Genomic DNA, 14,323 nt, shown 5'->3' on the forward strand with positions numbered 1-14,323 from the left:
AAATTGATGCTTTTGATAATTTACCTTAATCAGATTTAAAATACAGGAATGCGTTGTGACTGCTTTGGTTCTAAATTAGTGAATATCATGGTTTGTTTTTCTTGTTTTGTAGAATAGATGAAACCTCACCATCTATTCTAAGTACTTGCACAGACAGAATTCTAACTCTTACTCTGATGCACATGAGTCTGTCACATGCCTTTTTTTCTCTATTTGTCTGCACCTTAAAATTTGTTTTGTCCCCCATTCTGATTCTGTCCTGTCTTAGCTCATCGATTTCAGGTTTTTTTGTTTTGTTTTGTTTATTCCCCTCACAGCCCCACTTCAGAGCTCAGGATTTTTTGCTTTCTTATGACTGTCTTTTTAATCTGTTTCACTAATTTGTTTTCTCACTGTACTACATCTCTGAGTATATGACTTTATCCTTTTTTACCACGCCTACCACTTCCTCTTCATTTTTGCATTTAATTGTTACACCTCCACCTCCAATATCAGTTGCTAAAAATAGTAAGACCTGATCATCCTCTATCAGGCTACCTCTTGTTATGCAGTTTCTTCTGTAATTTGTATCATCAGACCCAACAGTAACCTGCAGGCCATCAGGCCAAGCTCACTGGGTCAACCCATTATCTCTACTCTTAGCACTTATTTCTAACCTTGAGCACAGTCATTTCCACTTTTAAATTTCCTTTCTGTGCTTTCCCAGCTTTTTGCGGGCCTTTCACCAGGGTCAAGGTCCTCAGCCTGATCTCCTTCCACGTCCCTGCTTATACATCAGTAACTGGGGAGAAAAGCCAAGTGCTCTGTCAGCTTCAGGTTTTCTCAGTTTATCTCCTTAATCTTGGCTCTACCCCAACTCCAAACACAAAGTCTCATAAATAGCCTCAAAGGAAAGCCTTTACCTTTTTCCAAAGGAATCGTCTTCCATTGTCTCCATCTCCTTTCACAGCGTCCTCTGTTTAGAGGTACACGAATAAATGTAGACCCTAGGTTCATTTCCTCAACCGGTATAACAGGAGAGATCATTTCCTCGGATGAAAGAATGAATACTTCCACCTAAATGTGTTTATTCTAGTTTCCCAGTAGGAATAAGCCAGAGACTTAATAAATAAAATCAGTGGCCCCGTCAATATCCACCTGAGACAATGAATTTATCTTGCTAGTTTTTCACTGACCAAGAATAGTCCTTATCAGACTTCCCTGGAGGCGCAGTGGTTAAGAGTCCATCAGCCAATGCAGGGGGGACATGGGTTTGAGCCCTGGTCCTGGGAGATCCCACATGCCATGGAGCATGCACCACAAGTCCATGCACCACAACTACTGAGCCTGCGCTCTAGAGCCCGCGAGCCACAACTACTGAGCCCGTGTGCCACAACTACTGAAGCCCACGTGCCCTAGAGCCTGTGCTCCGCAACAAGAGAAGCCACCGCAATGAGAAGCCTGAGCACCGCAACAAAGAGTAGCCCCCGCTCGCCGCAACTGGAGAAAGCCCGCGCGCAGCAACAAAGAACCAACACAGCCAAAAATAAATAAATTTATTTTTTAAAAAAAGAATATCCGTATAGAAAATGCTAACGCTTTGAAAGCTGTTCTAATTTCAACCAGCACCCGACTACTTATTATTAAAGGACAAAATATATAACTTTGAAGCTAATCTTTTTAGCTTCTACTCCATATGGAAAGTTTTTGATTTCTAGCTGCAATATAGTTCTTTTTAACCACTCCCTCCCTCCTAGAGATTTTTCTTAACTTTTTGGAAAGATCAATTCCAGATTGTCTTCGGGAGAGCTCTGGCTTTCTTTACAAGATCAGAGTTAAACTGTAGTATTAGGCTGGTAAAAATGGGTAATCTTTGACATGACTAATACAAGGAAATGTAATTATTGTTTTGTTCTTTGTGTCACTAGTTTTGCCAGACACATGTGAAAGATTCTCATCTGCTGACTGGAGAGAGCTTTTCTTTTTTTTCAAGAACTGTTCATTTACAGAGTGATCACTTATTTGGTTCCCAAAGAAATACGCTTCTTACCAGAGAGCTATTAGAACAAATTATCCTTTAATAACATAAAAGCCTGCTATGAGGTTGTTAAATTTATGTTTATGGTACAACAATTCTTGCTAATTAAAATGATTTTGGTTATAGTAGAGATATGAAGAGCATTGTTTACTTAGCTTTTTAAAGAATGCCAAGATCTACAAGGCACAAGACGAAAAGGGGAAGGATAATGGTATAAATTGGAAAAAATATTTTTTATGATGCGTTCAACTAAATGTCAGTGTCTCAAGGTTAGAAGAGTCCTCATACTGAAGAATGGACACCTGTTAGGTAGTGGCCAGAAAGTACATTGACAGAAGTTCCTCAGGCTTTGAGCCCAAGTACAATTTAAGCAGCCACATTGGCTAGTTGGTCCATTACCAAAGCACCTCTCTAGCTAATCAAATTCAAAAACGTTTAGAATTCCTGGACTTTCCCCCGCTAGAAAAGCCTGTCACTGCTTCAAGTCAGCAGATTTATCCCCCCATCACTATTCATTTTCCCTTCTTCTACACACCAAGTAACATCTGTCAAAATAACAACAGCAAAAAAATAAAATAAAATAAATAACAACAGCAGTAGTTATGATAGCAGTTCAGATGGCTTTAGCAGGGATTTCAAAATGTACAATGATCTGCTTTCTAAAATTGCCTTATGTAGAGTCTCACAGCATCATGCTTTTGCTGGACTCCAACTTCTTACACTTTTGCTCGTATGTTTACTAAGTTCAGTGAGGACTAATGTACTGTCTGATGTGGAAAAGGAGTGTATGTGGATGCCTATAAAGTGTACCTTTAGAATGGCAATGTAATGTGTCCAGGTAAGTCAGAGTTGACTTTTTGGTGACAAATGTTAAAACATTTTAGAGAAGTTTAATAAGATCCAAATACCTTTTTTTAATAAACCAAATATTTTCAATAAGCATAGCCCTGTAACAGTAATTTGAAATAAAATCTCTTATTAATCCCTTTATGTTGTAGTCATAAACTGGAAACCTTTAAAATAAGTTTAAAATTAAAGAAATTATCCTTTGACTATCCATGATCAAATTTAATAAACAGGTTAATCTCTTACATATTTTTAATATTTTTAGTTGAATAGGCTGATTGTCCACTGGCAGTTAAACTAACAAAAAACAACAGAAAGTAACAAATGAAATGTGAATCAGTGGTAATAACATCCCTCCAGGAATTACCAGCCTATTCAATAAATGATAAGTAATGTTTAATACAGACAGTGCTGAGTTAAAAATATGTCACTGGGTCTCCTTACTTAATTTTTTAAAGACATTTATACAGAAAAATTCATCTGTTCTCTTGGTTCAAGATATCAAACTTCAAGCAGAGTAAAAGGCAGATACTTGACAACCTAATTGTTGAGGAATTATCCATGCTTGTACTCTTTTTTATAGAACTTCTATAAGACTGAACTGAACAAGGAAGAGATGTATATACGCTATATCCACAAACTCTACGATCTGCACCTCAAAGCACAGAACTTCACAGGTAATTGTGTCTTTTGGCTCAGGTTGGGGGAAGTGGGCAGGTCACTGGTATATTAAAAACTCCTCTGTTTTTTGAATTAGAGCTGAGGACTCAAGCATTTCTCCTTTAAAAGTGGAATTTATTTTTAATTAGATTTATGTTTCTAAGTAGTCTATGTTTTTAATGTATTGGCTTTTTTTTTTTTTTTTTTTTTTTTACTATATCTCTTTGTGTAGTTTTTTAGAGGTTGCTTTTGGAATTATAAAAAGCAACTTTTCACGGTCTACTTAAAGTGAGTATTTCACCACTTCAAGTTAAATATAGGAACTTTACCACCTCCCCACTTTACATTGTAGTGTCATAGGTATTACATCTAGGTACATTGAAAACTCCATCGGATAATGTCATAATTTTTAAGTCATATCTATTTTAAAGAATTTAAGAGGTTAAAAATAATCTATTATATTTACTCAGATATTTACCATTTCTGTTGGTCTTTCTTCATTCCTGAAATTCTCAATTTTCCTCTGTTAACATTTTCATTCAACCTAAAGAACTTGTTTTAGTATTTCTTTTAGAGCAGATCTAATAGTGAAGAATTCTTAGTTTTCCTTCATCTTTATTTTACCTTCATCCCTGAAGGAAATGTTTGCTGGATAGTGTCTTTGTTTGGACAGTATCTTTGTTCCAGTACTTTAAAAATGTTGTTTTACTTTCTTCTGGCCTCCATTGTTTCTGATGAGAGATCTGTAGTCATTTACATTGTTCCCCTGTATGTAATGTGTAATTGTCTCTGGTTGCTTTCAAGATTTTCTCTTCGGTTTTCAGCAGTTCAGTTATGACATATATGGGCATGGTTTTCTTTAAGTTTATCCTGGTTGGGTTTGCTGAGTTTCTTGGATCTATAAACTTATTTCCTTCACCAAATTTGGGAAGTTTTCAGGCATTATTTCTTCAAATATATTTTCTGCACTGATTCTCTCTTTTGGGACTCCAGTTTTATGGATGGCCAGTTTTATGACCTTTTGGTATCATTCTATAAGTTTCTCAGACCCTGGTTTGTTTTTTGAGGTTTTTTTTTTTCAATTTTTCTTCTTTCTGTTTTTCAGATTGGATCATTTCGCTTCATCCATTTTCAAGTCCTTTGCTTCTCCTCTATCATTTCCATTCAACTATTGAGCCCTTCCAGTGAAATTTTAGTTTTTGTTATTTTTATTATATAATTCTAAAATTCTTATTTGGCTGTTTTTTTAATAGCTTCAATTTCTTTGCAAAGAACATGTATCTTTCTATTTATTTCACTAGTGTTCACTTTTTCTTCAAGTAGCATGGTTGTAATAGCTATTTCTTAGTATTTGCCTATAATTTCAACAACTGAATCATCTTGGAATTGGCATCTGTTATGGCCTTTTCCCTTTGAGATTTGTTTAGTTTTCCTGGTTCTTTGAATGTCAAGTAATTTTGGATTATATCCTGGGCATTTTGAATATTATGAGAGTTCATCTTCTGGAGAATATTGACTATTTTTATTTTAGCAGAAAATCAGTTAGTTTCGGACCTCAAGTCCTGAGCCACCTTTTGAAGGTCAGTTTAGTTATCAAAGCCTTTGCAGCACATTCCTGGTCTTTCCTGCATGTATGTCACCCAGGGAGAGTCTGGGACATGGACATTTATCTATACCATAAGTCATTTATCAAAATCTTTGTTATGTTGATTCTAGTTCATTCTGCACATGTGCAGCTTGGGGGTGAGCCCAAGGAAGTCATACACAGAATTTAAAAATTCCTTCCTCCATCTCCTTCCTCTCTCTGATATTTCTCACTCTTCCCATCTCCCAGGGGCTCCTTTTCCTAGTACTCTCACTTGATCCAAGCCAAAGCACTCAGAGCCAAGGCTTGATCCTCCACACTATGATGTACTATGTACAGTTGGTCTCCCTGGGGACAAAGCAGTGAAAGAAAAGAGAAAAATGGAAGCTGTTGCTGCTGCCACTGTGATTGCCCCTATTGTCACACTTCAGGTTTACAGCTTTGTCCCCGGGACTCAGAGTGGACCAGAAGAGTCAAAAGTACTCCATCCGGGCTTCCCTGGTGGCGCAGTGGTTGAGAGTCCGCCTGCCGATGCAGGGGACACGGGTTCGTTCCCCGGTCCGGGAAGATCCCACATGCCGCGGAGCAGCTAGTCCCGTGAGCCATGGCCACTGAGCCTGCGCGTCTGGAGCCTGTGCTCCGCAACGGGAGAGGCCACAACAGTGAGAGGCCCGCATACCGCAAAAAAAAAAAGTACTCCATCCCCCAGAAGGTCCTCTTCCCAGTCCTCTGACTAGAGGAGCTTTTCTTGGAGCTTTTTCTGTCTGTTTCCATTTGCAGTTCCAGGAGGCAGGGAAGGCTAAGCCAGGAGATAGAAAAGGCAAAAAATAAAAACAAGGAACTCACCACTCTGTGGTCCTTCTTTTGAGTATTGATTTTACTGTCCTGTCTACCTTCTCATTTACTGTTCAGAATTCTCCAATAGTTGCTTTACATATTTTGTCTGGGGTTTTTAGTTGAATCAGTGGGAAAGATACACGAGAATGTGCTTACTACATCTTAACAAGAATGAGCACCCTTTAATTGGATTTAGGAACTACAAATCTTAGTCTTTTGCCACACTGTTCTTCCAAAGAACTCCTGAATCATGGTTCCTCCCTCAGCTCTAAAAGAGTAAAGGAACCTTTCTGAAGTGGTGCTCTTGTTCCCAGAATTTAAATATGCCTCTAGCTACAGTTCCACTGTATCACTTAAGAGCATCACTGTTTACATTTTTTTTTTTTTTTTTTTTTTTTTTTTGCGGTACGCTGGCCTCTCACTGTTGTGGCCTCTCCCATTGCGGGGCACAGGCTCCGGACGCGCGTGTTTACCTTCCTTCACTTCCCTCATCAACTCTATGACTCAGCACTCCCTGCCATGGGCTGAGTTGATATTTCCAACTCTTTTCCCACTGCAGTTTTTTCAGATTTCCATTAAAACATTTAGCATGTTGTTTTTATTCATAGTTATATAAGGTGTATATATGTGTGTGTGTGTGTGTGTTAATAGGTACATAGGTAGGTAGTAGAGAGATCTTTAGTTGAAGGATAAGTTCCTTGAGGACAGAAATGATGTTTTCTTCTTAGTCTTCCCAGTTCTTTGACTAGTGCCTAGCAGTGTGAGACTTAAATAATTGCATTACTAATGAATGCACTCAATGAGATTTTAATACCCTGAGAGCAGATTTCTCTCTTTCAATATTGCTAATTCCTTAATCACTGAGGAAGCCCCAGTATCTCTTCACACAGATGTGCTGATAGTTTTGATGAAATAAACTAAGATTTTTGAGCTAACTCTGTTGTCTGGGAGTTTAAGTGGTCATTTTAAAGTAGTTTGTAGCCAATTTTTGAGAGAAATGGTGAACCTAGTTTATCTATCTTTGAAAACAACCTAGTAGACTTCTTTTATTTTAAAGTCCATAAAAAAAAGAAATGAGAGAGGGAAGTGAGGGCAAGCTCTTGCAGATATGTAACAGATACATTTTCGTTTTCTGAAAATCCAAATCTGTCTATTTTGGAAACGAATAAATTTTTTTCTTTAATTTGTTTACTCAGCTTGCAGTTTTTATGTTCCCCAAAGTCATAAGAAATAACTTCTTTTCCTATATAACATTTTTCTTATTTCTCTTCTGTCCTCATTTTTGTGTGTCCTTGGAGAAAGGGAAATTGATGGAAAAACTTCTCTATCTTTATAGGATGCAGTTTAAATGGCTTAACCCTTTCCAGCCCTCTGTGACAGTGCCCTCCATTACTTGATTCATCTCCACTCTTCTCCTGTGTTATTTCTTTTTGCATATTGGTGTCCTCATTGTACACATCTCAAAACAATGGAATGAGATAGCCCATATTTAATTATGTGATGATGCCTTTTGTTCAGAATTATAAACACTTTTAAAAACATTGTCTATTGGAAATTCTGGATGTGATTCATCCTTCTCTTTTCAATATGTAGTATTGTCTTCTAAAGATATAGAGGAATAAGTATACAACATATAATAAAACATTTACAATTTGTTAATGTATTCAAACAACCTTAGTAGTCTGTTGTTAACACCTCAAAGGCATACATGTTTCCTTTAATGCTTCCTTTACACACACTGTTTACCTCAGGTATTCATCATGATTTTCCCGAATCAAATTCTGAAACAGGTGTAATTTGTTTTCACACCCTTCCCATGTCACCATTCCGTCATTTTTCAGCTTCCTCTGCTGGCACACCAATGCTTACTTGTTTTTCCACACTTCCCAGGGGCAAGTCACCCACACGTGACCTTCCAGCCATCCCCTGGACCTTCCCAGGGCAAACATGATTTGGAAAGCAGTTTAGGGATTAGAAACTCTTCATTGCTCCCCCTTTTTTATTGTGGTAAAATATACATAACATAAAATTTACCATCTTACCTATTTTTCAGTGTACAGTTCGGTGGCATTAAGTACATTCACATTGTTGTGCAACCGTCACCACCATCTGTCTCCAGAACTTTTTCACCTGTCCAATCTGAAACCCTGTACCCATTAAACAATAACTTCTCATTTTCCCCTCCCCCAGTCCCTGGGAACCACCATTCTACTTTCTGTCTCTGTGAATTTGACCTTCATTGCCTTTTAGGTACCACCCTGTGGTCAGCTGCAGGCTTCAACTGTGGGGAGTGAGGACCCTCAGTCCTCACCCCTCCCCCTTTTCACTGTGACATGGTTAGTCTTAAGGGTATTTTTTGAGTGCTCAGGGAGACACACAAGAAATTTGAGAGACAAAGATGATAATTCCTGAGCTGCATCACTAAGAGAAAATAGGAGTTATTTAGTAGTTAAAGCGGAAAGGCTTGAAGGAACAGGCTGTGAAGGACCATAGGTGTCAGTTGGTGTGATAAGTGAGGGGAACCTTAGTTTGTTCGGATAACACGAGCAAAGAGTGTGGATGGAAAAACAAAGACACACGTGGGGTTTTCTTAGGTGCTTGGCATGATAAGAATATGTGGGTAATTAAAGATTAGGAAATTATCTCAGGAGGCCTCAGAGAAAAGTAGAAGGCTATTCAAATACAGCACAGCTCTGATGATCTGGTTATTATCATCACCATTCTTGTCCTCTGTAAAGCAGTCTTCCATGGCAACCTACGTTGTGGCAATTCAGCTGTTTCTGCATCCACTTATTAACCAACACCCTTTAGCGGATATTCCCTCTCTCCATCTCACCACAAGAAAGGGTTTGTCCAGTGCCCAAGCAAGAGAAGCCACCTCTGTCCCTGGTGGGCAGCTGCCTCTGGGTCAGGATGCATCTTGTTTCATTCAGCAAAAGCTGATAATGGGGTCAAGGGGGCTGGAGGCTTCTTAGGAGAGACAGTGGTGGGCTCCTTCTTACCTGCAATAAGTGGAGGAACAGTGGGAATATGTGAGCGGAGGGACCATATCATGGGCAGCCTTCTCTGTCACTTTAGGAAATATAAATTTGTTCTGTTAGTTACTTAGAGTCATTGGCTAGTTTTAATCAGGGGAGCAATGTGATCATTTGCAGTGAAGGAAAGTCATATTGGTAACAGTGCACAAACTGAATGCTGGGGGATAGGAGACCGCTGGCGGGTGATGAAAGCTTTTGCTACAGTCATTGAAGCTGCAGGACTGAGCTCACCAAAGGTAATTAAAGAGGAAGAACCGCCAGAGCCTGTGCCTTACAGGACTTCTACACTTGGGAGAAAAGAGAAAAGTGATAGGAATCTAGCTCTTTATCGCAACTCTATGTGATACATTGAGATAGCCAAATCATAGTACTAGAACTTAACATGTTACTTAAGAGCTTTATGTGTAGTTACCCTTCAAGCAAATAAGTGAAAAAAAGAATTATCATTTATGGATATTGTGGCAAAAGCTCCTACTGTGTCTTTTGAGACGTGTGTGGAGGTGGTAGTTAAATAGATAAATAACATAAGGGTTTGTTCATTTTATTCAATGCAGTAAATGAGTTGGCTGTTATAGTGTTCGATGATTATTATTATAGTCCTTCATCGGTGACAGTGAATTCTGGTTCCTATTCTTGATGTATTTGGCCATATTTATGGTTCAGGAAAAGAAGAGACCTGCCGAATAGCAAGTATTCTGTTAAATACACTACCTGTCAACTATGCTTAAGCCTGTGGGTCACCATTTTCACACATGTGTATAGAATGTCATCTCTTTTCATGTTTCCCCAAGAAATTCCAACCACACCAAACATGTCATGACTTTAGTAGCCATTACTGAAGATTTGTTGGGACTAACCATGGGGGTCATAGCACACAGCCTCCGCAGTTTGTTTTCCCTCTCTGTCTCACACACACACACACACACACACACACACACACACACACACACACACACACACACACACACACACACACACACACTGTTTATCCAATACTTTTACTCTTTCTTGTCCTTCCTCTGTTGCTAGATTTCAAAAATTTTTCTTCTCTGAGCTCGGCTCCTCTCTAGCTTTGCCCCTCCCAAATTCTGCCTGTACCCCGACCCCCCCCAACACACACACACACACACACACACACACACACACACACACACACACACCACTCTCAGATTTTTCAGCTTTTATTATCCAGGAGAATTTAGCTATCATTTTTTGCTTCCTAAGCATGCCCTTTGGAAGATGCCCATAGTCCCACTCCAAGGGATTTACCCGTGAACTTCCGAGCAAACAAAGGCATGTCTCCCCTGCCTACATCTTTGAACCAGCTACAGAGATACCCTTAAACATTTTTATTTTTATTATCATATGCTGGTAGCATATGAACGTTATGGGGGGAAAAAAGGAGGGAAGGAGAGAAAGAGAGCATAAAGAGAACCAAAAGATCAAACACAAATCTCTGATAATTCCATCTCCCAGGGGAACTCATCATTCATTAACCTTCTGTTGCATATATTCTGGACATTTTTTTCTTTAGTATCATGACATTCAGAAAATAGTTATTTTCTCCAGTTTGTCCCAAACCAGCCCCGTTTGAAGGGAGGTTCTTTGGGGTCCTGTCTCGATCATCACCTTCCCACTTGAATTTCAGAGGCCGCGTATACTCTCCTGTTATATGATGAGCTGCTGGAATGGTCTGATCGGCCCCTCCGGGAGTTCCTGACCTACCCCATGCAGACAGAATGGCAGCGCAAGGAGCACCTGCACCTCGCCATCATCCAGAACTTTGACAGAGGCAAGGTAGGTGGCCCCGCCCACCCGTGGCATCTCGCAAGGTGATTGTCACATTTCTTTTAGTTCATTGATGTTCACCTCTTCAAGCAGGGGCCCTCGAATTTCAATGTGCATTAAAGACTCCAAAGAGTTTATTGAAATTAAGATTCCCAGGCCCTACTCCTGGACATTCTGATTAAGTAAGTCTGGCTTGAGGCAAGGGATTCTGCAATTTTAACAAGGACTCCAGGAAATTCCAATGTGTATGAACATGGGACCCCACCTTGAGAAACACTGATCTAGAGGTTTTGACACCCAGGCATTTTATTTTCTGAAAAACCATTATCACACCTCACTCAGCTCCCCAGATTGGCATGTAGTAATCTGCCTCCTTCCACTTTCTTTTTAAGGTAAAATAAATGAAACTAAATTTGTTTACAGCATTTTATGGTATCCCGTCATATACTGAGAGTTGCCATGGGGTGCTGAAAACCTCCCTGAGCTAATAAGGCAATTCAGCACATCACCTCCCTGTCCCCTGCTCCCTCTTCAAGGGTTTGTAGTGCTCTTGAAGAAAAATAATTGTGAATCTGACCCCAGTTGATTTGAACACTTGGATGCTTTGGTGATATGTGTCTTAGATTTACGTATGTCTTCCAAAGTGCCAAGGTTAAACAGGAAATTAAAATACAACCAGTGGCTGTCATTCTCTTATAAGACATAATTGGGTACACCTAAAAATTTGATGAAAGGGAATTGCTTCTTTCCTATCCTCTTCTATTATTTATCAAACTACACTGACATATCGTTCGTTACGTTAATAGCAAAGAAATGCCTCTGTGCCCTCCTGCAGTAAAGTTTCCACCCTTAAGATAAGCTGTTACAAAACCTCTGGCTGCATCTCTTGGCCCATTCTCAGGAGCTTGTGCTGGATCAGGGCTTGGAGACTATGGCCCATGGGTCAAATGGTTCACTGACTGTTTCTGTTTGACCCACAATCTAAGAATCACTTTTACATTTTTAATTGGTTGAACAAAATCAAAAGAAGAATGATTTGACATGAGAAAATTACATGAAGTTCCCTTTTCATTGTCTGTAAAGTTTTATTGGAACCCAGACAAGCTCATGTGTGTCTATACGGATGTGTTTTCATGATTTAACAGCAGTTGAGTGGTTGTGACAAAGGCTGTATGGTCCACAAAACCTAAAGTATTTACTGTTTGGTGAATAAATTTGCCGATACCTGAGCTAGATCAAAGAATTTCTGCATTTCTCCTTAGAGTAACCAGCTGGGTTAAACCCTCACAATTTCCAAGTGAAATTGGGCCAAACAAGGAATCCACTGTGCCAGTTGTGGATAATTGGGCCTTAGGGGTCGGTGGCAGTTCCCCCCACCCCAGCATTGAGGGCCTGTTTATTCGTCTCCTTGACCATTGTGGAACAGCAGTTATTTCAAGATGATAATTTTGTTTCTTTGTTTTTTACCTATAAATTATTACTTTTTTAAAAAATTTTTATTGAAGTAGAGTTGATTTACAATGTTGTGTTAATTTCTTTGGTACAGCAAAGTGACTCAGTTGTACATATATTTTTTTTTCATATTCTTTTCCATTATGGTTTGTCACAGGCTATTGGATATAGTTCCCTGTGCTATGCAGTAGGACCTTGTTGTTTATCCATCCTATATATACTAGTTTGCATCTGCTAAACCCAAACTCCCACTCCATCCCTCTCCCACCCCCACACCCTTGGCAACCACGTCTGTTTTCTGTGTCTGTGAGTCTTTCTTTGTTTCGTAGATATGTTGATTTGTGTTGTATTTTAGATCCCACATACAAGTGATATCATATGGTGTTTGTCTTTCTCTGTCTGACTTACTTTGCTTTAGTGATAATCTCTAGGTTCATCTGTGTTGCTACAAATGGCATTATTTCATTATTTTTGATGGCTGAGTAATATTCCATTATATGTATGTATGTGTATATATATATATATATATACACCACATCTTCAACATGATAATTTTGAAATGATGCCAGGAAATGTTGTTTTTGTGCCATATGTTAATGACTTGTGGTGGGTTATCATTTCCCACTCTCTAAAGATTTTTAATAGTTAACACATTAATTACATGCTGTTTTCATGCATAAAATTGCAGTGGTACCTTAAGGGTAGGTTATAAAGGTTAAGAAGTAAGGCTTGATCATCTGAAAGCAGTCACCTCCTGACCTCTGGGTGGGAGTTAGTAAATGTTGTGAGATCATGAACATTTATGTCATTCACTTGTCCACAGTGTTGGGAGAATGGCATCATCTTGTGCCGGAAGATTGCAGAGCAGTACGAAAGTTATTATGATTATAGAAACCTGAGCAAGATGAGGGTAAGGTACCTGGATGCATCCTAATCGGGTTACGGAATCCTTTTTTGCTTAGCTTTCCAATATGGCGCTATGAAATTAGCTTTGTGATAGTCTTGATATGTCTTGCAGAAAGCTTTTTAAAGATGCCTTTCCTCTGAAGCATACTCCTCTATTTATACAGAGAAATAGCACGTTGATCTGCGTGATTTTTCTGATTAATATACAAAAAGGGAGCCCTTGATCTATTCTAAACACATCTGACATATGAAATATAAAATTTAACCCAAGATAAATACTTTCAGTTTGTTGAGGAAACTCTCCACACTATTAGAAGAGCTTGCCACTTGCACACAAATCTCTGTAACAATGTACCATTCTTAGTCCCATAATCTGCGCAGCAAAATAGTAAAAATGACTAGCTGACACGTTTTTAACTATTTGGGGGTTAACTTCTATAGGTGTCAAATCTTTTTCACTTCAGAAATATGTTTTTATTTGCTAAACTGAAACCAAGGTCTTAGTACCCAAGAGCCCAAGGAGTTTAATATTTTGTGTCCCTGAACAAATGTTTTATACCTTCTTTTATTTCAAATTCATGCAAGTCTCTCTGGTACTCCAAGTCCTATTCTTTAAAGTCATGAACATTTGGTGTCATCTTGTAACACTTAAGCTCTTCAGGGTTTCTAAAACAGGATCATCAGCCTTTATATATACATTTTTTAAAAAGATGATGATGTTTCCTTTTAATTCTGAGGTAGCAATTTAAGAGATGATCTCGTAAACCTTTAACAGCTCAAAATCCCTTATACCACCAGTAACTTTTTCAGCTGGCGGGAGCTGGCCCTGTACTTTGGGCGTAGTATTTCATGTCAGCAGTTCATCGATATTTCTCCTAACATCAAAACCAAGGAGGAAAAACCTTGTTTTAACTTCAGTTCATCATGCGGGCGCTGGCAGGCACTGCAGTTTTATATAAAAATGTTGTTGTGCTTCTCTTGGCATCCTGTCCCTGGAATAGAATCGAGGTTACAATGTTTACCCATTAGAGCCCTTGGGTGCCATAGTCACTAAGATTTTTATAAATGCAAAGCATTGCACTTCATGCCAACTGCTCTTTGGGGGGCTGTTACTGGGGGCGGGGGAAGGGGGAATGTTTTCAAGTGAATTATTAGTCTTTCTGTGGAAACCCTGGGGATGATAATACCATGAAT

At 39.0% G+C, this 14,323-nt stretch overlaps 1 protein-coding gene across 1 annotated transcript in view; it reads left to right on the forward strand.

Annotated features, from left to right (window-relative positions):
• DOCK4 (dedicator of cytokinesis 4) overlaps positions 1–14,323 on the forward strand; it is a gene marked incomplete at its 5' end in the record, with an annotated part of 331,569 nt that overhangs the window by 279,510 nt on the left and 37,736 nt on the right. Inside the window, 3 exons of the mRNA XM_082661517.1 lie at positions 3,447–3,540; positions 10,632–10,780; positions 13,047–13,133. Of these exons, the coding sequence (XP_082517643.1) occupies positions 3,447–3,540; positions 10,632–10,780; positions 13,047–13,133 (330 nt within the window). The remainder of the gene's footprint in view (positions 1–3,446; positions 3,541–10,631; positions 10,781–13,046; positions 13,134–14,323) is intronic.

This window comes from Grampus griseus (assembly GCF_964374135.1).
Source record: "Grampus griseus genome assembly, chromosome: 9".
NCBI classification, from domain to species: domain Eukaryota; kingdom Metazoa; phylum Chordata; class Mammalia; order Artiodactyla; family Delphinidae; genus Grampus; species Grampus griseus.